The 26,224-nt window shown below is 44.4% G+C and overlaps 1 protein-coding gene across 1 annotated transcript in view; it reads left to right on the forward strand.

The window, feature by feature from the left end:
* The first annotated feature begins 1,714 nt into the window (after window positions 1–1,714).
* FER1L6 (fer-1 like family member 6) overlaps window positions 1,715–26,224 on the forward strand; it is a 126,208-nt gene continuing 101,698 nt past the window's right edge. The window contains exons 1-9 of the mRNA XM_027132392.1: window positions 1,715–2,096; window positions 4,794–4,848; window positions 4,945–5,076; window positions 9,366–9,428; window positions 13,612–13,690; window positions 15,009–15,165; window positions 15,786–15,972; window positions 16,989–17,181; window positions 21,791–22,140. Of these exons, the coding sequence (XP_026988193.1) occupies window positions 1,945–2,096; window positions 4,794–4,848; window positions 4,945–5,076; window positions 9,366–9,428; window positions 13,612–13,690; window positions 15,009–15,165; window positions 15,786–15,972; window positions 16,989–17,181; window positions 21,791–22,140 (1,368 nt within the window). The 5' untranslated portion in view covers window positions 1,715–1,944. The remainder of the gene's footprint in view (window positions 2,097–4,793; window positions 4,849–4,944; window positions 5,077–9,365; window positions 9,429–13,611; window positions 13,691–15,008; window positions 15,166–15,785; window positions 15,973–16,988; window positions 17,182–21,790; window positions 22,141–26,224) is intronic.

Below are 26,224 nucleotides of genomic sequence, written 5' to 3' on the forward strand. Positions count from 1 at the left end.
TTAGGACTTTTCTGGGTGAAATGTTTAGAGATTCTCAAAGTCTGTGGCTGTTACATCTGTGTATTTTGAGACATAATGGCTATGCCTTAATTTCCTAAAATTCCAATGATCCTGACGCATCCATTAATTAGCTACCCAAAGAGTAGTTGTTGGGTACGTCCCATGATCATCCTTCATTCATTTATTTAGCAAATATTAATAGAATGTCTGCTGAGCGTAGGGTCCTGTGCTCGGTTTTGGGTATGTAGTGGTGACATTGGATAGTTTAGAGGGAAGACAGCCCTGTGGAGGATTCTTCCGTTTGCCCCTCCAGATCTATCTTCCACTCTTGTCCACCTCTTCTCTGTCCCAGGAGGCTGACCTCTATGGATGCACAACCCAGGTCCCTTCCCCAAGGGGGTACCCCAGCAGGAGGTCTGGGGGAGGAAGGAGTGTGAGGTCAGGACCCAGTGGTTGGATGTGTCCCTCAACTGGAGGATGGGTGCCCCTCCACCTAGGAAAGCCGACTAGACCCGACTTCCTCTCCTTCCACGTTCTGGTAACTGTTCTCTCTCCTCATTTTGGGGGCCTCCACGTGGTATCAGCTTGGCTGCCCTAGCCACAGATAGCTGTACGACCCTTTGTGGTTTTCCTACACCCCCACCTTTGTAAAAAGTCCTCAAGTCATCCTGCTGTGGATGGGCCATCTGTTATCCATGGGGACCCTGATGCGGTAACTGCATTACAAGTGGAGAAAAGTGCTGTAAAGAAAATAGACAATGTGCTTACGTGGAGACTATTGGGGGATCTCTTTTAGTGTGGTCTGAGAGGGGCTCCCTGAGCAGGGGGGTCATATGTAAGTTACAGCATCGAGGGTGAGCCCCCGAGGGGTGGGCAGGGAGAGCAGCTCAGGCGGAGGGCTGCCTGTGAAGAAAGACTCCAAGCAGGACAGAGCTTGTTAGAAGGGATGGAAGTCAGCCTGTGTGACTAGAAAGCACTGAGGGTGGGGCCGGGGGGCAGGTAGGCCAGGAGGAGGAGATGGCAGTCAGGTAGGACAGGGAATTAGAGTTGCATGTGCACTTCGGATTTGTTCTAAGTGCAGTGGAAAGCCATGGAGGGGTTTTCAAAAGAGAAACATGATTTTTTATTTTTTTAAAGAAGGTTGCAGTGGAGCTCCTTGGTGAGTAGATTGGAGAGAGCAGAATGAATGAATCGATCAGTGAATGAGTTAGCTATGGATGACGCTTTAGCTCACTGCCTTCCTGCCTGCAGGCCTGTCTCACCCTCCAGCACGTAAACCCCTAGAGGGAGGGGTCCACGTTTTGTTAATTCCTCCATCCTGAACGTCTAACCTAGCCCGGTTTCTGGCATGTATAACGTACCTAAGAATGTTCACTGTAAACCTGATTCTCTAACAGTTGCTCCTCATTCTTTTATTTTTTTTAATTTATTTATTTATTTTATTTTTGGCTAAGTTGGGTCTTCGTTTCTGTGCCAGGGCTTTCTCTAGTTGTGGCGAGCGGGGGCCACTCTTCATCGCGGTGCGCAGGCCTCTCACTGTTGTGGCCTCTCCCGTTGCGGAGCACAGCTCCGGACACGCAGGGTCAGCAGCCATGGCTCACGGGCCCAGCCGCTCCACGGCATGTGGGATCTTCCCAGACCGGGGCACGAACCCATGTCCCCTGCATCGGCTGGCGGACTCTCAACCACTGTGCCACCAGGGAAACCCTGAAAGCATATCTTTAAATTCATAATCCATAATTCCACAATACCAGGCATACAAATCTACTCCCTCTCTTTTTTGGAAACAGAAGATACACAGTGTGTGTCTGGCTTTTCTGCCAATAAGATGTTAAGGTCCATGCGGTCAAGGACTGTCTTTGACCAGTCCTTGTACACCTTACGGTGACTGGCATAGCCTGGACACAGAGTTGAGGCTCATATTGCCACAGTGTGTCATATTTAATGAATCTGTCCATTTTGTTTGCTTTTCTAGATGGTCAAGGTGAAGCAGAAGCACCACAGGAGGGCCTTTCTCACCAGGAAGGCCTGGGAGGAGATCTGATTTCTGACAATGCTTCCACCTCTCCTGTCCCCTCAGCTCCTCCAAAGAGAAGGTACAGTATTGATACAGGCAATCAGCACGCATTTGCTAGCACCTCCCCTCTGCCAGGTGCTCCTGCAGGCTCTGGGAGAACAGAGAATAACACCTAGTCACCGTCTACAGGAGCTGAAGGTCTGAGGCAGGAAGACTGAGTGTTTTGTCTCCTCTACTTTCTCTATGGCAGTGCTGGCCAGGGTCCCGGCTCTACCAACGTCTAGTCTTAAATTTCCTGAGTTAAGGTACTCATGTCCCTCATTGTTCAGGAATGACAGCAGCAACAGGAGACAGAATCAGGTGCTGTCCCTCACCTGCTCTTTAATTCATCAAGATGCTAGATGTCTTGGCTTTGTGTTTGTCCCAAATGAGAAAGTGGTTCTTATACTACCCAACAAAAAGGCAGAACAAACTGGCCTTCTGCGTGCAATTTGTTGTATCAGTTAGCTATAGGTGTGTAACCAATAACCCCTAAGCTCAGTGGCTTAATATGAGCGCTTATCATGCGTTAGTTTGGATAGTTTTACTGGTTCCAGGTAGTCACAGGTATATGACTGATGTGTCTGTTGTCATTTGGCAGTTCTGCTGATTTTAGCTTGACTGTTGGTTGGTGGTGGGTTGGTTCAGTATTGCTTTACCTGGGACCACTGGCCTCTCCTCCGTACGGTATTAGATCCTCTAGCAGGCTATTCCAAGCTTATTCCAGTGGTGGTGATGGCAGGGTTCCAGGAGAGAAAGTGGAAGTACACAAGATCTCTTGAGCCCAGGCTTGGAATTGGCAAAAGTCATTTCTGCTGCACTCTGTTGACCAATGCAAGTCACAAGTCTAGCCCATGTCACAGCAAGAGGAGGCTACAAGTTACAGGGTAAAAATCCTGGATACAAGGAAGCCAATAATTGGGGCTATCAATGCTTTTAGTCTACCATATTTGTTTATGTCAATTTCTTGCTAATGATAATTCCTCATGCCATCCCTTCCTTTTCCGCTCAGAGTTGTTATTATCAGTAGGGCAAATTAGTGCTTCCTTGTGTGGCACATCCTGAGTTGGTGTTACTGGGCTGTGACAGGATGGTACACAGTGTATGTGTGTATGGGGAGGGGGGCAGGGGGCGGGAGACAGATGGAAATCAGAAAAGGTGATAGCTCAGAGCTTGACCCTTAAAAGAAGATGTGAAGTTTGTACGTTCATCCTCACTGCAATGTCTCCCCCGCTACATGGCACCATGACAGCTACCACCCCCGCAAACCCCAGAATCAGGACTTCAGTTATTTTTTAATATCCTTTAACAGATCCTTTGCCATTTATTTCACTAAGATAATAGCATAGAATTAGTGGAGGAAGGCAGGAGAAAGAGAAGGAAGAAGTACGAGCCTTTTGCTTTCTCCTGGCCAGTGCATCCTCCCTCAGTTAAAATTCTACCCACCTACCAATGTTCAATTCACATCTGACCTCTGTAGTGATGTCTTTGTTGCTTACTTTGGCTCTCACAAATTTCTCTCTTCTCTGAAGTTCTATCACATTTTTTTCTACGACATGTCTTACACTTAATAGTTCTCCCTTTATCTGCTTCGGTCCTCTCTCCCTTGGATAGCTTGCTAGCTCTGCAAGGACCAAGATGATGGCTTGTTCATGTTTGTTTTTCCTCTGAGACTAGCACAGAGCTTTCACACGGTAAATGGTCAGTACAGGTTTGCCGTTTTATTGATGAACAGATACCCTTTGATATCTACCCTTTCCTACATGCAATATTTCTTTTAATCCTAAAAGCAACCCTATGCGGTAGAAATTATTATTTCTATTTTTAGATGAAGAAATTAAGACTAATATCACAAAATTGGGGAAAACAGTATTCTAATTCAGATCGGCCTGACTCCAAAGCCTTGAGACTTTTACTAGTTTACTGTGTTCTCTACTGGACTCAATTGCAATCAGCAGAAATGCAAGGAAGTTAAATGCAGCAGTGTTGCTAGAAGGCAAGAGAATAAAATTCAATAGGAACTCGAGCTCAGTTTATATCCCACCCATTGCTGCTTCTGTGGCAACAGGGATTATTCACCTCTTTATGTTATTATCCAATTTCTAGATGCCCAGGTGTTGCACATCTGTTTTCAATTACTCATGACAGTCCTGATAAGTGAAATCCCCTGGAATGTGAAATCTCGCTGAGATGACATCTTGGTCATTCTTTGCAATTTTCTTTTTTACCAATTTTTTTTTTTTTTCAAAAGCAGTCACGAAACTCAGAATTGCTGTATTTACCAGAAATGGCAAATTGGTCCTCTGGATAGGATCAGACAGCAGATTAGGGAGATCCTTATTTAGACCCAGCTCTGCCACTGATTTGCTGAGGCATCTCAGTTTCTCATTCTGTAAAATAAAAAATAAATGATACTGATAATCATACTCACAATAAGAATTGACATTTAGTCTTGCCAGGAACTGGGTTAAACCTTTATATGCCTTACATCTTTTAATTGTAGCAATCACTCCTTGTGATAAGGGCTATTATTAGTGCCATTTTTTAGGATGGGAAAACTGAGTCATAGAGAGGTTAAGTCATGGTCCATCTATACTTATCTCCTCCAGAGGTGGAGAGAGAATATGTGATATAAATAAAAGCATGTGGAAATACCTGGGAAAATATTATCATGGCTTATGGATCTAAGGTAGGTTCTTACTTAATGAAACAAATATGTTAAACTTTCTTTCAATAGATCAAAACTGTTGACTAAGATCCACGATGGGGAGGTCAGATCCCAAAATTACCAAGTAAGTGATGAGCTCTTCCTACCAAGCCTCCCCCAGCTCTTCTTGTGTGAATGAACAGCCAGACCCAGAGTGTGTACACGCTGCTTTGTGTTGTAGATTGCCATAAACATCACTGAGGCCCGCCAGCTGGTGGGTGAGAACATCGACCCAGTTGTGATCATTGAAATTGGGGATGAGAAGAAGCAAAGCACAGTGAAGGAAGGAACCAACAACCCATTTTACAATGAAGTAAGTCACGGAGGTCACCAACTTCCTCTCCACCAACACACTCTTCACCACCACTCTGCAGCATTCTTCAAATAGAAAAGCTGTCGCGGAGCCTCCTTACAAAATTTTACAGACAATGGAAAGGAGAGGCAAGGAATTCCTCCTGATATTAAATTCATTGCTGTGTTTTCAATAGACCCATTTTCTTATTTCTTTAAAAAAAATATTTACTGGAGTATAACTGACTTACAATATCATATTAGTTTTAGGTGTACAACATAGTAATGCAATTTTTAATACATTATGAAATGATCACTGCAGTAAGTCTGATTACCATCTGTCACCATACAAAGTTATTACAATATTATTATTATTATTTTTTTTTTTTTTGCGGTACGCGGGCCTCTCACTCTTGTGGCCTCTCCCGTTGCGGAGCACAGGCTCCGGACACGCAGGCTCTGCGGCCATGGCTGACGGGCGCAGCCGCTCCGCGGCATGTGGGATCCTCCCGGATTGGTGCACGAACCCGTGTCCCCTGCATGAGCAGGCGGACTCCCAACCACTGTGCCACCAGGGAAGCCCTATTACAATATTATTGACTATATTTTCTGCGCTGTACTTTACATCCCTGTGACTTACTTACTTTATAACTGGTAGTTTATACCTCTTAGTCCCCTTCACCTATTTCACACATCCCCCCAACACCCCTCCCCTCTGGCAAACACCAATTTGTTCTTTGTATTTGTGAGTCTATTTCTGTTTTGTAAGTTGTTCCTTTGTTTTGTTTTTTAGATTCCACATATAAGTGAAATCATATGGTATTTCTCTTTCTCTGACTTATTTCACTTAGCATACTACCTGCCAGGTCCACCCATGCTGTCGCAGATGGCAAGATTTCAGTATTTTCTATGATTGAGGAATATTCTATTGTGTATATATACCCCATCTTCTTTATCCATTCATCTGTTGATGGACACTGAGGTTGCTTCCATATCTTGGCTATTGTAAATAATGCTGCAATGAACATAGGGATGCATATACATTTTCAAATTAGTGTATTTGGTTTATTCAGATAAATACTCAGAAGGAGAATTGCTGGATCCTATGGTCGTTCTGTTTTTAATTTTTTAAGGAACCTCCATACTGTTTTCCATAGTGCTTGTACCAGTTTCTTATAAACTCATCTTCATCTGTCATAAGCTCTGAGTTTATATCCAATAAATGTGCTGGTTAGGGAGAAGATATACATTCTTTTGCATAGCAGAAACATTGAAAATTTAATTATTAATTTTGAAATAGGCATGCCGTGTTGGAAAGTACAACAGTGGTATTTTTCTAAGCAGCGCAAAAATTGTAAAGGAAAGCATCAAGGAGAGACACAAAGCTTCTAAATTTATACACACTAAATTCTTGTTTTTAAATAAAAAGATTAAACAGTTTTTAAAAATGGTCAGAGATACAGAGTTTAAAATGATATATGTGAAAATATATATGATATATGTGTTTCCCCCTGATCTTTGATCTCTATCTAATCCCTTAGTGCCCCTCCCTGGAGACAGCCATTCTCCCCAGGCATTTGTGTATCCTTTGCAGAGATATTCCAGGCCTGCATAAGCATACAAACAGATACTGTAGCCAAATGGTAGCATTCTATACACACTGTCCTGGACCTAGGTCTTTTCACAAAACAGTGTATCTTGGAGATTAGTCTGTATCTAGACATATAGTTCAGGGCTTCCCTGGTGGTGCAGTGGTTGAGAATCCTCCTGCCATTGCAGGGGACACGGGTTCGAGCCCTGGTCCGGGAAGATCCCACATGCCACGGAGCAACTAAGCCCGTGTGCCACAACTACTAAGCCTGTGCTTCAGAGACCACGAGCCACAACTGCTGAAGCCCACATGCCTAGAGCCCGTGTTCCACAATAAGAGAAGCCACCACAATGAAAAGCCCATGCACCGCAACGAAGAGTAGCCCCCACTCGCTGCAACTAGAGAAAGCCCCCGTGCAGCAACAAAGACCCAACACAGCCACAAAAAAAAATAAAAGTAAATAAATAAATTTATATATATATATATATATATATATATGACATATAGTTCAATCTCATTTTCCCTTCTTTGCTGTAGAGTTTTCCATTGCATTGATATATTATAATTTACTAAACCAATCTCTCATTGATGGATATTAAAATTTTTTTCAGCCTTTGGATACTACTTTTAATGATATTTAAATGGCATAACTAGGGTGAAGAGTATATGCATTTAAAATTTGATATGACCACATTGCCCTCCAAAAAGGTAACAATTTGTACTCCAACTAACAGTGTGCAAGAGTACTTGTTCCCCCCTAGGCACTTCAACACCATGAATTGTCAAAAAATGCAGTAAACTCTTATTAATTAATTTTTTAATGAGAGTGGTAATTGAAAAGGCAGGCAGAGAGAGTATGCATAATAATATATAGAGAAAATTCCCAAATCACATTTGAGCTGTTAACTCCTTTCCTCTTTATCATTCTTGCCTCTGAGACTTTTACGATGTGTTTAAGTGACAATTTTCTCCTTTCTGTTCTACGCCTCAGCTCCATAACATCTTTTGGCCTGAATGCGATATGAAATAACATGCATGAAAATGCTTTAAAACTGCAAAGCTCTACAGATTTGTTGACGATTTTATTAATGTTTGCTTTGTGCATACAAGTCCTGGATCTAAATGACATTCAATTAGGCTAAGTGTAATCATTGGGAAATCAAGTAAAAAACAAAGAAGTGGAATTAAAAATCTTTGTTACAGATTTGGACTCTAATTTTTCAAGCCCAAAGGTCATCAGATGTTGAAGGAACCAGTTAGTAGAGGCTGGGGAATATTTCCCAGCTAGAAAAATGTGTGTGGGTTCAGAGGTCCAGGGAACATATATGAGGCAGCGAAATCTGAAATACTGTTTGTGAAACTCAGTGGAAGGCAATAAACATTAGAACTAATTTATTGATCCAAAGGAACCCCCAGCATCTCATACACTAGAGAATGAAGAACTTCATGCAAGTGTTTTGGACATAAAAGAAATTCTGAACACCGAAGCTCTTAAAAAGTTTGAACATGTATATGAAAAACTTCCTGAAATGTTATACATAGTTTCTTAAACAGGAGACACTGAACATAACGTAACTTTTCATTGTTATTGAAGGACGGCCATTTTGAACGTCTCTTATTATGGTATATGATGACAGCTTTCACATTTTGGTTTTTCTGTGTTGCCTTTAACAGCAGGCTGTTAGTGGTCACTTCTCCCTTTCCTACTGCTGTCATTTTTTTCTCTGATGTCCTTGTGTCATTCCTCCATCTTGCAGCTCAAACACAAAACAATCCATGAAACAACTTCCTACCGGCCTCCCCCAACCCCATCAGTCCTCAAAACACACAACCCACAGCAAAGCACTACGCCAGTTTTCTACATGAGGAGCCTTCTACCTCACATTTGGGAGGCACTCAATAAAGTTCCAATGGTGAAACGTCTAGCACTTGAATTCCTTTTATAGTAACTTCAGGAGAACTCAGCTTTGGTCCCCAGCCCAGCGATAACTAGCTATATGACTCCAGGCATGTCTTTTAAATTCTTTCATCTTCAGTCTCTTTAACTGTAGAATACGAGGAGCAGTCTATATATTTTCTTCAACTCTAGAATTCAATTGCTTTCCTCAAATTAGAAATCTCCCTTACCCATAATTTCTTTTCATTCTTTCCCTGGTCAATCTTGGGAATTTCACAGGGATGTTTGAAGCTGAAAAATCCTGAGAAAATCAAATTTTAATCAAGTTCACTCCAAATTAAAACCACACTGTGATATACTTTCACTCATCATTATATATAGGCAACAAATAAATAGATAGATAGGTAGATAGGTAAATGTAAAAGAATTGAAAATTCAAGGGTTGGCAAGGGAATGGCTATTTTCCTATGCTGCCAGTGGGAATGTAAAATGGCTTAGCTCCTTTGGAAAAAAATCTTATGCTAGCTACTAAAAATTTACAGGCATACAAGCCATGACCCAACAATTCCAATTCTCATGTCCATTTTAGAGGAAAACTTACAAATATGTTATGTACAGATGTAATTGGTGATAGTCTTTTTCTATTTGAAAACAAATTAAATGACTTGCAGTAGGGGAGGGCCAATCAATTGATGATACAATTATGTCATTGAGAACCTTGCAGCAATTTGTTAGAAAAATGCAGATCTAAATCTATTCCAAGAACAGAGTTCTTACACGCAAGCCAGGAATTTATGGTCAGAATGAACTTTATGTTTTCCAGTACTTTGTCTTCGACTTCACTGGGCCCCAATTGCATCTTTTTGACAAGATCATCAAAATCTCAGTAAGTATATCATTGCTGGTGGGGGTGAGGGGAGGTGGAAGAGATTCTAGGCTGTGGGAACTCTCTAGGGCAGCTCAGTCTGTTTAGGGATGAATAGATTCAGGAGTGTGAATGTGGGTTGTTGAGTTTGAAACCAACAGAATAGAACTTGAAATAATCAGTGCAGAGGCATCTGGGAAGGAAAACAGACTCAAGAAAGGTTCTGTACTTACTGGAAGCAAGCTGTAAGCTACCATCAAGCCATTGTGTAGCTGACTAATGTGGGAATGTGAAATATATACGTGAAGTATAAATGACATCTTAATAGATTGTCATTTTGAGTTGATTTCTTTCTTTTTATCAAGCAAATGTTAGTATTTCTCTCTTGGGGTGATAGCCACGCCAATAATAATTAGTCACACCCCCCATTCCCCTCCTATTTGCTAATAAATAGAGAAATAGGAACAAGAAGCAGGAAGCAACCCAATATATCAATAATGCTGAGTCGGAAAATGTGATTTGGAGCAAATGGTTGCCATTTGAAGTCTTAATAGTTGCCTCGGAGTGTAAACATCAGGACCTGCCCACGGGGAGTTGGGTTGGCCACGAAGAGCCTTCCTCAGCCCTGCCGGGCGATTTCCTGTCTCCACAGATCAAGTCTGAGGAGTAGAGATGGAGAGAGCTTCCTGGTCCACACAGGTGCCTTGCTAGGTTGGCCCACCATGTAGAGGGCAGGAATGAGAAGGAAAGTGCCCGTGTTGAAGCTGTATTAGTCCAAATGAGGGTAGGGCAGGCCAACCGGGATCACTGCCAACTTCACATCACACCACTCAGTAAAGGAACAGAGAGCTGCGGATGGCTCATTGCGTCCATCTCCCCAGCCTGAGAAATCTCTGCTTCTCCCATGAAGAGCACGGTGGGAGTGTGTATGCCTTAAAGTGGTGGGGATGGGCAGGGGGCTTGAAGGGTAGGTGCTCTCTTCCCAATAAATTCTGAAAGAACAGAATTCCTACTTTATGTGACAACGTAAGACGTGTGGAGAATGAGGAAATGTTTTGAACAGTGACACCAACCCTGATCAGAGTTATGAAGATGGCAAAACTTGTCTTGAAGACTTCCTTGCCTGTCATTATCACCCACTCAATCTCTATTATATAAATTATACTATATTATATTGCATTACATTATATGTATGCATATTATATATAAGTCGTACATTAAGGCTTAGGTAATAGTGGAATCATGATATTCTCTTTCCCGGGGGGTACTTGAAGAATGTGACTCTTGAGGAATAAAAAGTCACTAGGAGCCAAACACTCTTCACACGTGAATTTCAGGCGTGATGACAGGTGGTGAGAAGATATTTCAGCACCTGGGACATTGCCCAGGATGTCTCATTGCATCACTCAGGCAACCACCTGTTTGTGGGATCGGCTTTATAACAGGCTCCTAGGGGACTGTCTAGAGTGCAGATGAATAGTTAATAGCTAGGGTTTTTAAAAAATTAATTAATTTTTGGCTGCGTTGGGTCTTTGTTGCTGCATGTGGGCTTTCTCTAGTTGCAGTGAGCGGGGGCTACTCTTCGTTGCGGTGGGTGGGCTTCTCATTGCGGTGGCTTCTCTTGCTGCGGAGCACAGGCTCTAGGTGCGTGTGCTTCAGTAGTTGTGGCACGTGGGCTCAGTAGTTGTGGCTCGCAGGCTCTGGAGCGCAGGCTCAGTAGCTGTGGAGTATGGGATTAGTTGCTCCGTGGCATGTGGGATCTTCCTGGACCAGGGATGGAATCCACGTCCCCTGCATTGGCAGGAGGATTCTTAACCACTGCGCCACCAGGGAAGTCCAATAGCTAGGTTTTATATGGCATCATAGACAAGGGTCATGACTCTCTGCGGGGCAAGTGGATTTTTAGCAGAGGATCAAAGCTGGTATTGCCTATCTCTGTTCTTCTCACTTGAAAGAAAAGAATACTTTGGTCTCCCTAAAAGACACTTGGGGATAGAGACTGAAGATTTTAAAGGGAAAACTACCCTTGAAAAGGGAGTGTTTAATATAAGTTTTCTGTTAGTCCATGATCCAAAAGTTAGCATGTCCAGAAAAAAATTCCATGTGGGAGAAGGGGGCCAGTGCTGTAAGCAAATGCTGTTGGGACAGCCAGGCTGTAGCAGACCCTGGTGGTGCCAAAGACCGTCTTCCCTTGACAGTGGCCCCAGGCATGCAGGGGCCCCTTCTCTCTGTGTGTGAGATGCCCTTGTTCTTGTAACCCAATGCTTGACCACACCAGCATTGCCTGGTGCTCACACTGGGTGGATGATGTGAGGAGGCCTCCTGTTATTTAGAGATCCATCTGGGGCTCCGGCTCATTATGCCCATAGGGACCAAGATGCCTTTGATCTGAGAAGACAGCTTAAGTGAGGCTCATGTTCTTTTTTTTTTTTTTTTTTTTTTGCGGTGCGCGGGCCTCTCACTGTTGTGGCCTCTCCCGTTGCGGAGCACAGGCTCCGGATGCGCAGGCTCAGCGGCCATGGCTCACGGGCCCAGCCGCTCCGCGGCACGTGGGATCTTCCTGGACCGGGGCATGAACCCGTGTCCCCTGTATCGGCAGGCAGACCCCCAACCACTGCGCCACCAGGGAAGCCCTAGGCTCGTGTTCCTGCTCAGGGCTTTGAGAAGCTGCAGTAGCAGCTCTAAGCATGAGGGGTTTGAGGTGAGTTTTGTGCCTGTGGATTTAAATAGCTCCTCAACTGAAGCCAAACTGTCCTTACTTCCCCTTTGTTCTCTAACACCCTTGCAAACTTTGGACAAGGGAGGAAGAGTGGGAAGGGAGCTGGGAAGGGCTCTCATTTTCTTCATTTTTTGAAATCAGTTGAATGTATTGTTTCTTACTGCCTCTTTCAAAAGGATCTGTTCAGAAGCTACAAAAGTCTCTCACTCATCCATCATTCAATTAGTCAATCACTCATTAACTCACTGAATGTTTATTGAGTGTTTATTACGAACAAGGCCATGTGGTGGGTAGAAGAAGGTAGGAAACTGTACTTGAATCAAGGAACTCATAGAATTTTACAGTTAGAAGGAAGCCTCAGAGACCATCTAGTCCAACTTCCAGCTGGCGTAGGAATCCCTCTTCACCACCTCCATGACACATGACATGGGGTTCTTGGGCACTACTTGATTATATCCAGAGATGGGGAGGTCACTACTCCTAGAGTAGCCCATTCCATTGCTGGGAAGTTCTGTTATAAAAATTGCCTTTATAGTGAGCTGAAATCTCTCTTCCTGTAGCTTGGGAACCACACTGGGATCCTCCTCCCTCTTCTAGATGGCAGTATTTTCAAGTGTTGAAGACACTTGAGTTACCATTGCTCTTCTTCCACACTCTCAGTTTTCTCTTTTCTGGGTTAAAAGTTAAACTACTGGGGGCTTCCCTGGTGGCGCAGTGGTTGAGAGTCCGCCCGCCGATGTTAAAGTACTAAAGTTAAAGTACTCCTGATTCTTCAGCAATTTTTCATGCAGTGTGACTTCTGGACTCAGGCCCAGCTCTGCCAGCTTCCTTTAGAACTTCCTAATCTTAATAGCATTAACATAAAAATGTGCTGCTGTAACCAGCCAGGCACTGTGCTGACTTCTAATCAGACAAAATATTGAGGATGACAGCCTCCTTTGTTCTGACTATTGTACATGTCCCAAACTTCTCAAGGCAATAAGGATGAGTTCTCTGAGAAAGTGGTGAGCAAAGTGTTGTGGGATTTTAGGAAAAAAAGGGAATACTTTCATCTGTGGAGGATCAGGGAGGGCTGCTTGGAGGAGGCAGCATTTGCTCTAGGCATTTAAAGATGGATAGCATTTCAAGAGGCAGAAATGGGTTTGAAGAGTGGGCTGCCCTAGAGTTCATTTTGGCTACAAACAAGCAGACAAACAAGCAAAAAAAACACGTTTTAGGCAGTGAGGTTTGATAGGTGTCCTTCAGTAGAAAATTAGCTAAAATCCTGCTAGGAGATGAGGTACAGCTGCAATACTTTGGATGCCCTGTACAGCCAGCCCTGAGGTTTGATAACCAAATGTCACTGTGCTCCAGATAAGTATGAAGGCCAGACAAGGTTCAAGGCCTAGAATCCTCTTTGAATGGGTTTGTCATGAACCCATTTCACAGATTTATCCTCAAAGAGAAATCTAGTGTTGTCGGACTCACCGCTCCATCTCTCCCCAGGTCTTTCACCACAAGCTGATAGGAGGCGTACTGATTGGCTCCTTCAAAGTGGACCTGGGGACCGTGTACAACCAACCTGGTGAGAAAGCATTGCCTCCCAGTCTCTCTCTGTTACTTTCTCTTACTGTGACACCTGAAGGTCAGTTAGTTTATGTGTTCTTCCATGTATCCATTTATTCAATAACACTGAGCACCAGTTTTACAAAGTGGAGCAAGACATGTGGCTCTTTTACTCTAAGTTCACAATCTAATGATGCAAATACCTTATATGTTCATACGTCCGAGAAGTTTAAAAATTTTTTTTCACAAATTCTGTCCAATTTACTGCTGCGAGACACAAGAAGGAAAGTTGGAAGGGTGTAGAAGTTAAGAATATGGACTCTGGGGCCAGATTGCCTGGCTTCAAATTCCACTCTGCTCTTTCCTAGCTGTGCAACCTTGGGTTAATAACTTGACTTCTCTGTGCTGCCGTTTCCTTATCTGTAAAAATGGGGATAAAATAGCACCTCCTTATAGGGTTGTTGGAGGATTAAGTGAATATATACGTAAGTGAATATATGCATAAGAATGTATACATAAGCACTTTATAGGCTCTAGCACAGAATAATGACTGTGACATGCCATACGTGGGTTTATGTGGCTGTAATTATTATTATTATCCCTGATTTGTCAGAGGAGCTAGGTAGTTTGTCCAAGGTCAAGAGCTAATAAGTAACAGAACCAACAACACACATAGATCTTCTCATGAAAGGCCCCTTCTCTTCAACAGTGATTCCAACTCACATGACCCCAAGGGGGCCAGGCAGTGAGCATCGCTGAGTGCAGTGGGCTGGGTTTAATGCAGTCAGGGGTGACACAGGCTATGGGAAATGGGGGGCGGGGCTCACAACCCCTGTGGAAGGAGTAGCATCTACTCAACTCCCTACCACCTACAGTCGTGTGGAAATGTGGACTCCGTGTGGCCAGATCTAACAGTTTTTAAAAAGGTAAGCCTGAAGTCTAGATTTTGTAAGAGTTTTGAAGTTTGGGCTCCCCGTGTAGGTCAAACAAAAAGATCCCTGAGCAGCGTTTATGGCCTGTGAAATCATGTGTGGCTTCTACACTGCATTAATGTCCTCCTCTCCGGTCAAATCTAGACTCCCGTCCAGGCAATTTCCACTGCGTTGAAGGCTTCCCAACTCCCTGTGGCAGTTTGGAGAAAAAGATGGAGAAGTGGGTAGGAAGAGAGGAGAGGAAGGAAAGGAGGAGAGAGAGGCAGCACAAGACTTGGAAATAACTGTGCTGAGCTGGCCCCTCCTGGGGAGTAGACGGTGGGGAGGCTTCGGGTTGGAAGAGAACTGGATGGAGCATCGGGGTGCATCAGTGCAGGATATCTGAGCTGTCAGGACTTTTTGCAGGTCATCAGTTCTCCGACAAGTGGGCCCTGCTAATGGACCCCGGCAACATCAGGACTGGCACGAAGGGGTACCTGAAGTGTGACATCAGCGTGACTGGGAAAGGAGATGTCTTAACGCGCAATCCCAAAACCTCTGATGCCAAGGAGCAAATAGAAAAGTGAGAAAGGCCCATCGAGGACCGTGCAAGAGAAATGATATGTCCCAGTTTCCATGTCTCTTTCTTCTCCCTTTCCTTACGGGTTCATGAGAACTTCCAAGTTCAAGGCCTGTCCAGTGGGGATTCTGCTCTATCAGAGGCACCACGACGTGTCTTATCAAAGGCATCACTATCCTTTGGGAGGTCAGCTTCGAGGACAAGAACAGCCTGCCTTCCTGTAATAACCCATAATATATAAGCTATTCTTGAGCCTATCCTATTGATCTGAATGTAGTTGATTTTTCTTTGAAGGAAGAATAATTTCAGCCACTAGCTCGTAAAATGGGAAGACTTTATGTGCCTCTTCTAAGTGTTTATTCTTTAATTCCAGGACCTGAACGAGTTTGCATTCACTCTGTTTTTTTAAAATTAATTTTTATTGGAGTGCTGCATTCACTCTATTCATACTCTGTGCTGTCATCTACACTAGAAAGAAAACTCATTTTAGCGATGAATCCTATCTTTTCAGATTTTTCTCCTGCATCAGAATTCTTCTTTCTGCCTCCAAATTGCCTCTGCCTTTTCTCTCTACTCTTTCAAGTGAGAAAGCTTTCTTATGTCTTATTTTTGTCCCCCGCAAGGAACCTTTTGATCCCACAAGGGTTTCCATCAGAGAGACCCTGGGCCAGATTCTACGTGAGGCTCTACAGAGCTGAAGGGCTGCCCAAAATGAACTCCAGCATCATGGCGAACATCACCAAAGCCTTTGTGAGAGACAGTAAGGACCTCGTGGATCCCTTCGTGGAGGTCTCCTTTGCTGGACAGACGGTGAGGAAGGGTCATCACCAACCCTGGCAGGCCTGGACTGGAATCTTGCTCTTTACCCAGGACACTGCTGGTCAAATGACATTAAGTTAAAATCAAAATTAGGAAGTGCCCAGAGAGAGGAAGCTTGTCACGAAAAGGTTTTACATCGCATGGCAGGAAAGTAGTGGAGGGCCACCCACTCCCTCACCGTTGGAGCTCGTGGAGAGAAGTGAGGGGAAGATCATGGTGCAGCACCCAGGCAGGCAGGCCTCCTTCCTCACCTCTGGCTGCTTCTCTGAGCTGTTGCCCAGTCCCCAGCCCCCAGAGGATTACCACCTCCCTTTCAATCTGCTCTACAATCTACCCAGCTAGTCCTTGTCCTGTGTAAGCCTGGACATCCCTGTTCCCAGCTGTTCCCTGCTCAAGAGCCATTGGAAGTGCTAGGGCCTGGGCACACGGTCAGAGCTTAATCCTGGTTGGCTGGACTTGGAAGCTTCAGCTGACACACATGTTGTCTCCACCCGGCCCCTCCCGTTGGCAGGGTGAACCTTGGACTATTTCTATCTTGGACCCCATTGGCATATATAGGACATATATAAGCCCCATATAGGACACCACCTCCATTGTATGACGAGGAAACTGAGGTCCAGACAAGGGAAGGGATTTGCACCAGGTCCAACTTTTATAAAACATGAAGTCAGGCTCTAACTGTATCTGCTGCAATCCTGGAGATGTGTGGCACTCCTTCATACACAGGTGTCAAGTTCACCCCAACCCAGTGGATGATGAGAACTTCCTGAGGGCGGGACCGGTGACAACTCACCTTTGTCCCAGATGCCCAGCACAGTGTCTGGCACAGAATAGGACATCAGTAATGTTCATGGGGTGTAACTGATTTTCATGGGTGTCGGTGGAATCAGGTTCATTATTTTTGACAACTCACTTTGTATTTCCAGCTGGTGTGAAGTTTTCTTTAGTCGGTCAAGGGCCCCTTTCATTTCCTTCCATGGCTCACATTTTCCTGGCTTTGTTTTTAGGGGCGAACCACGGTGCAGAAGAACTGCGCCGATCCTGTGTGGCACGAACAGGTGGTCTTCAAGGAAATGTTCCCTCCCTTGTGTCGAAGGGTGAAAATCCAGGTATGGGATGAAGGCAGCGTGAGTGATACAGTGCTGGCAACGCATTTCATCGACCTGAAGAAAATCTCCAATGAACAGGATGGAGATAAAGGTAAGGCCGCACGTGTCTGACTTGGAGATTGGGCCTCCAAATGATTGATTTAGAGCCTTCGTCTTCAGAAAGAGAGGGTTGGAGCAGGCAATGTCTTAGGCACCTTCTATCCTCTGTGTGGTCTGTGGCTTGGGTTGGTTCAGGGTGGTGAACAGAGCCAGACTCTGGGAACCACGAGGCTTGTTCCCTGTCCCATGTCTTCCAGGAACATTGCTGTGTGTCCTTGAGGAAGTCACTCCCTCTCTCTGAGCCTTAGGTTTCTTAATTGAAAAATGAAGAGTTTAGATTAGATAAGAGGTTGGCAAACTGTGATCCATGGACCACATGTGGACTACCACGTATTTTTGTATGGCTCACAAGCTAAGAATGGTTTTTACGTGTTTATTTATTTATTTTTAAAAATTAATTAATTATTTATTTTTACTTTTGGCTGCGTTGGGTCTTCGTTGCTGCGCGCGGTCTTTCTCTGGTTGCGGCGAGCAGAGGCTACTCTTTGTTGCGGTGCGAGGGCTTCTCATTGCGGTGGCTTCTCTTGCTGGGGAGCACGGGCTCTAGGTGTGCGGGCTTACAGTAGTTGTGACACGTGGGCTCAGTAGTCTTGGTTCACGGGCTCTAGAGCGCAGGCTCTGTAGTTGTGGTGCACAGGCTTACTTGCTCCATGGCATGTGGGATGTTCCCAGACCAGGGCTCGAACCCGTGTCTCCTGCATTGGCAGGCAGATTCTTAACCCCTGTGCCACCAGGGAAGTCTCGGTTTTTACTTGTTTAAATGGTCAAAAAAATATGGTGCCCTCAACTCACAATGGGAACTCAAGAGCATGAGTATTTCAGGGAGGTCCTGCTGACTGCACTCAGAGAGCCAGGGCAAGAATGGAGAGTCCCAGCTAATCCACAGAGTCAGGCAAAGGAGTTTTCACCCAAGATAAAGTTCTTTATTTATAAAACCTAAATTAATAGCTGTTAATTCTCTAAATACCCCAATCTACCTTCCCTTTTTTAAATGCCAATGCAGTCTTCCTCTGCGCTACAAATTTGCATTGATCAATGTATATATTTGTGTATATGTGTGTATGTGTGTGTGTGTGTGTATATATATATATATATACACACACACACACACACATACATACACATTATACTGAAGGCTTGGCTTAAGCAGAGAACGAGATTTACACATTTTTGTGCCCTGCACAGAGTGACACCATAGAAAGGCCTTAATAAATATCTACTGTTTAAGTATTCATGATGTGGGAGGATTTGCCACAAGATTTCTTTATGCAGAAAACACACTCTGTCCACCTACAGGATTTCTCAACCAGACATAAACATGTTACCCACAGACTTCCCTGGTGGCGCAGTGGTTAAGTATCCACCTGCCAATGCAGGGGACACGGGTTCGAGCCCTATTCCGGGTAGATTCACATGTCTCAGAGCAACTAAGCCTGTGAGCCACAACTACTGAGCCTGCGTGCTGCAACTGCTGAAGCCCACGCACCTAGAGCCCATGCTCCACAACAAGAGAAGCCACCGCAATGAGAAGCCCGCGCACTGCAACTAGAGAAAGCCCACGCACAGCAACAAAGAACCAACGCAGCCAAAAATAAGTAAATTTTAAAAAAAACAAACAGGTTACCCACAACTTTTCAGAAACATCTTGATGGGTTCAGGGAGATGTATAACAATGGTTTTAAAAGTAGACATCGGGGGCCATGGGAGAGGGACGGGGGGTGAATGGAGAGAGGAAGTTTTCAGGCATAAAACTATTGATAACAATAAAGCATATGGAAACTTTTCCTCGTCAGAAAGCGGGGGGATTGGGCTTCCCTGGTGGCGCAGTGGTTGAGAGTCCGCCTGCCGATGCAGGGGACGCAGGTTCATTCCCCCGTCCGGGAAGATCCCACATGCCGCGGAGCGGCTGGGCCCATGAGCCATGGCCGCTGAGCCTGCGCGTCCGGAACCTGTGCCCTGCAACGGGAGAGGCCACAACAGTGAGAGGCCCGTGTAACGCAAAAAAAAAAAAACAAACAACAACAAAAAAAAACAACAAAAAACCGGGAGGATTGTTAAGCAAATTATGATATATATACTTATTAAGAGTAATGGCTAATATTCTAGACATCTCTTAAAGACTTGTATGAAGCACTTAATATTATCTCTTTTAATCCTGATAGGTGAGATAGGTACTATTAACACCCCCATTTTACAGTTGAGGAAACCGTGGCATTGGGAAGTTAAAAAACTTCCACACCTTGAAAATGGCAGACCTGAGAGTTGAGATTTGAAACCAGGCAGTCAAGCTCAGGACCACCATGCTATATACTGCCTGTCAAAATGGAATATTCTGTTGTCAAAGAGATGTTTGCATAGACACTGTATATTTTCCCAAATGCTCTGTATTAAGAAGGGAAACTACTTATGCTAAGAGTAAGTTAAGATCACCAGGTCATTTCAGTTCTACATTTAGAACATATCTCAGAATATTTACTTCTCTCAATCTCCACTACCAACGCCCTGGTCCAAGCCACCCCTATCTTCAGGTTTTTTTTAATATAAATTTTTAAAAATTTATTTATTTTATTTATTTATGGCTGTGTTGGGTCTTCGTTGCTGTGCGTGGGGTTTGTCTAGTTGCGCTGAGCAGGGGCTACTCTTTGTTGCAGTGCGCGGGCTTCTCATTGCGGTGGCTTCTCTTGTTGCCAAGCACGGGATCTAGGTGCAGGGGCTTCAGTAGTTGTGGCTCGTGGGCTCTAGAGCGCAGGCTCAGTAGTTGTGGCACACGGGCTCAGTTGCCCCGCGGCATGTGGGATCTTCCCGGACCAGAGCTCAAACCCATGTCCCCTGCATTGGCAGGCGGATTCTTAACCACTGCGCCACCAGGGAAGCCCACGTCTTGAGTTTTGATGGAGAAGTGGTGCTTGAACCAGTGTGCCCACATCCATTCATTTTTTAAAAAATTTTTATTTATTTACTTATTTCTATTTTAGGAGAAAAGCTAAAGTCTTGACAAAAACATGGTACTAAAACAGGAAACTAAACGAATGCAAAATAAAACACAAAACAAAATCAAACCAGCATGGACTTCTGTTTCCACCTTTGAAGATGACTGATTCGGGACTTGCCCTAGCACTTTATTTAGTTGTTTTTTAACTTTTTATTTTATATCAGAGTATAATTAATTAACAATGTTGGGTTAGTTTCAGGTGTACTACAAAGTGATTCAGTTATACATATACATGTACCTATTCTTTTTCAAATTCTTTTCCCATGTAGGTTGTTACATAACATTGAGCAGAGTCCCCTGTGCTGTACAGTAGGTCCTTGTTGGTTACCCATTTTACATATAGCGGCCCACGTCTGTCCTTAGAACCCGTCACATAGCAACCAGGGTGATCTTAAAAACACACAACCGGTTAGGTCACATCTTTGCTTAAACCCCTCTAAAATATTCCCATAATTTCTAGGATACAGTCCAAAATCCTTATCAAGCCTCCGGAGACCCGCTCACCTCTCCAAACTCTTCTCACCTGCTCACTCTCTGGACTCCAGCCACATTGGCTTTCTCTTCCAGTTCCTTCTATCTCCAAGCCCCTTTCCAACTGCCGTGTGCTTTTCCCTCTGCCCAGAACTCTCTCTCCTCTCTCTCTGCCTAATTCCTCTCTCCACGCCACACCAGCCTGTATTTTGTCCTTGCTGCCCAAGATACACCTCCTTCATAGCATTTGTAATGTGATGTGAATATTTATTTGTTTAATGTTTGTATCTGCTTTATTCTCTACTGGGCTCTGTGTTTTGTGTCTACCATGATGCCTGGCACATGTTAGGAGTCAATAAATGTTTGATCAATGAGTGAACAGATGAGGAAGCAAGTTGGCATTCATAGTCTTACTACAATTGTGGACAAGCGTAGACATGCATGGAAGAAAGACTAGAAAGGATTGTAGCAAAATGGTGGTTGTGGCTTTTGGTGATGGGATATTCTTTTTTTTAAAATTAATTAATTAATTTATTTTGGGCTGCGTTGGGTCTTTGTTGCTGCGCATGGGCTTTCTCTAGTTGCGGCAAGCGAGGGCTACTCTTCGTTGCGGTGAGCAGGCTTCTCATTGCGGTGGTTTCTCTTGTTGCAGAGCACGGGCTCTAGGCACGCGGGCTTCAGTAGTTGAGGCACGTGGGCTTCAGTGGTTGTGGCACGCGGGCTCAGTAGCTGTGGCTCACGGGCTCTAGAGCACAGACTCAGTAGTTGTGGCACACGGGCTTAGTTGCTCCGCGGCATGTGGGATCTTCCCGGACCAGGGATCAAACCACTGTGCCACCAGGGAAGTCAGGGATATTCTTTTTGGTTTTGCTTTGCTTTGTTTTTTGGCCATGCCCAAAACTTGCGGGATCTCAGTTTCCCAACCAGGGATTGAACCTGGGCCATGGCAGTGAAAGCCAAGAATCCTAACCACTAGGCAACCAGGGAACTCCCCGTGACAGGATATTCTGTAAATATTTTCGCTTGTCTTTTCTTTATATTTTACATTTCTAAATGAATGTGCACAATTTTCATAAAGCAAAAAATAGCCACAGCTTGAAAGCATAACTAGGCGACTGAAGCTTGGTTATCTTTACAGGCTTTCTACCCACATTCGGACCTGCCTGGATTAACCTGTATGGCTCACCCAGGAACCAAAGTCTGATGGAAGACTACCAGGAACTGAATGAAGGTTTCAGAGAAGGCGTGTCGTTCAGGGGCAGAATTTTGGTGGAGATTGCTGTGGAGATCCTCTCGGGAGGGACACAGGAGTTTAAATTCTCCAAGGCTCTCAAGGAGCTCAAGCTGTCTTCAAAGGACAAAGACTCCAAATCTTCCAAAGGCTCAAGTAAAGACAAGGGTGACGAAACTGATGGAAAAGCCCAGCAGGCTTCAGACAAAACCAACTCAACAGAGGTCGAGGTGGAGCCTTTCGATGCGCCCCTGGAGGTAGGTCTGAGCGCTGCTCCACCGCGTCTGTGATTTGAGCCCAGAGCAGGGACAGCACCTGCCACAGGCTTCCAAAGACCCGCAGAGGTGACATTGCCCCTGCAAAAGGTGTTGGCTCAGCCCTGTATTCCAGGGCTGGTCCTCTGCCTCTTCCTGCTCACATCACAGCCATCTGCTCATGATACATTCCATCCGCGTCCCCCCCAAGTACGGATTCCCATGGCAACCAAAGTAAAAGAGAAATAAAAGTGCTCTGGGGGAGCTGGTGGGAGTTGGTGGTGGGGTGATGGACTGAAGTCTATCCATGGCCTAATTTTGTTTAGTTTTGTGAGCTTAGCGTACGCTCTGGATGTGAGATAATGTGGGATGAGGGATGAAGAGGAAGAAGAGTGGGTGACAAGCTGTAGGATGAAAGAAAGTGAGAAACCTATTCTCCTGCCCCCGCCCCCCCACGGCTGTGGGGAAATCACAGCTGGAAGGAATGGTTATCTTTGCTTGGGATTCAACATAATGCACAGCAGCATCTTTTAGCCCAGTTCTGTGTTATGGTAGAGAGATCTGGGGCTCCAAGAGGAATACAAGCCATGAATATCCTCTCAGTCGTTTAGTTCAGCAATAGTGCTTTGTAGTTGCAAACGAAGGAATTTTATGTTTTGGTGGGTAGATTATAGCTTGGATGATTCTACCTCTGGGAGTGTGTTTCTCAGGTCATCCAGGCAATGATTTTAGATGGGGAAGGGAGGTAATGGCCAGTCTTCCTGAGCTGTCCATTCCTGGTAGAGACTAGACAGATGGAAGGATTTTTAGTATGTGGGTCACCTTAGCTTTGGAAGAGCCACTTAATTTTACTGCTGGGAGCTAATAAATCTTAAGAAACAGTGCGGGGGAGAGGTTGTAGCTCAGGGTTGCAAATCTTGGGGATTGGTCCTATTCGTGGCTCTGATACTAACACCTCTCCGTGTTTCAGTTTACTCATCAACAGAATGGGGTGGTAATGGTCCCTCTGTCGTAGGCACCTCCTGGAGTGAATGAGGGAATAGTTGTAAAATGGTCCGCAGAGTTCTTAGCACATCCATGGTGAGCAGGCAATACCTTTGCTGTTGCTGTGGTTACCAGTGTATTTCTATGGTTTACTCCCACCACCAGGGGAAGGTTATTCAGAGCTCTCCACCCTGCTTGACTTTTTTTGGACTTTGCCAAAAATTGTGGGTAGCTTAGTGGCCACCTAAACTGATATCCCTTGTATCTGTCCCTGTTGAGACCAACCATTCTTTTCTAAACAGAGATTGCAAAGTGGAAAGGGGCTAGTTGAAGATTTCTTTAACCTAAGTCAATATCTTCAAGATATTTTGCTGAGGTCATCTGAAAAAGTAAAGTCTAGCAGAAAGCCAGGGTGACTGGGAACTTAGGTGGGGTAGAGCATCCACTTTTCTACAAGGCCAGGGGGTCATCTTGGCTATTGCGTGGTCTGAGGGGGAAAATTCAGACCCTTATTTCATTCAAACTTTTATTTCATTCAAACCCTTATTTCTTCTCCCTCCTCTCTTAATCTTGACTTTCTGGTTTGTGGTCAGTTCCTTGCTGTGTTTATTAGTTATCTATTGCTGTATAACAAATTACCCCCAACATTAGCAGCACAAAATAAACAAATGTTTATTTCCTCTGTGGGTGAGGAACTTGGGAATACCTTAGCTTGGTGGGTCTGGCTCAGAATCTCTCATGAGGTTCCCATTTAGATGTTGGTAGGGGCAGCACTTATCTGAAGGCTTGACTCAAGCTGTAGGATCTAATTCCAACATGGGGCACTCACATGGCTGTGGGCAGGAGGCCTCAGTTCCTTACTACATGGACCCTTCCATAGGCTGCTTGAGTGTCGTCATGGAAGATGACTTCCCCCAGAGTGGGTGATCCAAGAGAGAGCAAGGCAGAAACTGCTATGTCTTTTATGACCAAATCCATGGAAGTCACACCCTGACATTTAGGCCACATTCTAATTGTTAGAAATGAGCAGCAAGTCCAGGCCATGCTGAAAGGGGTGGGGCGGGGAATTAGCTTTCACCTTTTAAGGGGAAGATTTTCCAAGAATTTGTGGACATATTTTAAAACCACCACCCTGGGCTCCTCCCTTTCCCAGAGTCTCAACAGCTCAGAGTTTGCCCTTACCAACATGGTAACATCCTTTTTCTGCAGCATCTTCTTCTTTTTTAGCTCTCCAGGGTCCTCCAGCTCTAATCTCCTTTGCTGCAGCCTTACTGTCATTGCATATCTGGACAAATGAAATCCGATGTTGCTGGCTTTCAAAACTCACCCTCATCACCACCATCAAAGATTTTCTCCCTTAGGTCAAACTTTGTATTCATTTTTAAATCCTCAGCATTGGAAGGAATAAAAATAGAGTCTGACTCCATGAAATTTATGGTTATAGAAAGGGAGATAAGACATAATAAATATACAGGAAGTGGAAAGTGATAAGTGTGATAAGTAGGGACAGAGAAAGTGCTATTATTTCCTGGAGTGAGTGCAGTATAATGATTAAAATGTTGGGCTCCCAAGTAAGACAGCTGGGTTTAAGACATGGCAGTATGGTGCAGTGGTTACTGCCCCAGCCTCTGGACAAACATTCCCTCTGTTTGAATCTTTGAGCAAGTGACATAAGCTCCTTAGGTTTATTTCCAATAATAACCTTTACTTCATCGGCTCACAGTGAGGGTTTAATGAATTAATACAACAAAGTGCTTATTAGAACAGAGCCAGGCACATAGTAAGTGCTCAATAAGTATTAGTCATGTTTAGTAACTTTGGACAGATTTCTTAATCTTTCATGGAATTGCAGTGTCTTCATCTTTAAATGGGTATAATAGAAAGATCCCCCTCCTAGGATAGTTATGAGAATTACATGAGGTAATGTAGGTAAAATTCTTAATACCACATCTGACACATAGTAAGAGTTCTGTAAACATTACCATCATCATTTTTCTAACTCAGGGAGTCAATGGATGCTTCCAGAAGAAGAGGCATTTGGGTTGGACCTTGAAGGGTGGGTGGGATTAAGACATGAATTATAGTTGAAATACTTATGGTGACTGCCACTTGCAGCATTGATATGAGTAGGCTTTATAATAGGTATTGCACATGGATGATCTCCTTTCTTCCCCGTGTGGGTCCTCCTATGATGTTTATTTCACAGACAAGGAAAATGACACCCAGACAATGGGCATGGCTTGCCCAAAGTCAACAGCTAGGAAGTAGCAGAGTTGGGATTTGAAGAGGGGATTGGCTGGCCTTGGAACCTGCTGTCCCTCTTCCAGGCTCTATGGCCTCCATTCCCTTCAGGTCTCTGAGTGGTTTTTAACCTCCTCCCAGATAGTAAACTTGGCCCCATGAAGGCACGATAAGGGGCTGGCTTACAGCCAAGGGACACAGTGGTGGCAGGTGGGAGTGGTGTGTGCTCTGTGACTAAGAGCCAGCACTAGGTCCCCACCCTGTCCCACATTTTCTGGTCAACAGAAACATTTCCTGCTGATGCCAACAGCACAGGAGGCTCGTGTGTGAAGGAAGGGTCTCAAAAAAGAGAGAGGAACAGAGGTCAGGGCTCTCCATTGAAGGGAGCTCTTAATCTATGAAGCCACGACTGCTTTATTTCCTTAAATGAACCATATTGCTTTTTCTGTTGAGTTTAATAAGTCCAAGGGTAAAACCAGAAAGAACAGACTATAAATCCAGCTCATTCAGCCTCTTAGCTCAGAAATGTGATGCTGTGTCATGTGGTGTCCCAGCTACACATGCTCCTTGAACAATCAACCTCTTAGAAAGATATGTATACTAAGCTTACCTTTAAAATAAAAGGAAATTTGATTGTAAGGTTGAAGCTCAGGAGGTGGAGACTACATCATTCTAGATAAATGACTGAATTTGGATTTGCAATTTGTAGGTCCTGGTTTCTGCCAGTCTGATTAGAGGGGAAACTATGTGCCATTTCAGGCTGACATCAAGACTCAGGTTTCTATAAATTACCTTGGACCGGGTTGGCATCACTAATTCAGCTTCCTCCTGCTAAAAAAAGAGGCAGCCCTGTCTAATGTAT

The sequence above is a fragment of the Aethalodelphis obliquidens genome, unplaced genomic scaffold (genome assembly GCF_003676395.1).
Source record: "Aethalodelphis obliquidens isolate GAN/ISIS:26980383/991018 unplaced genomic scaffold, ASM367639v1 scaffold41, whole genome shotgun sequence".
Taxonomy (NCBI): Eukaryota; Metazoa; Chordata; class Mammalia; order Artiodactyla; family Delphinidae; genus Aethalodelphis; species Aethalodelphis obliquidens.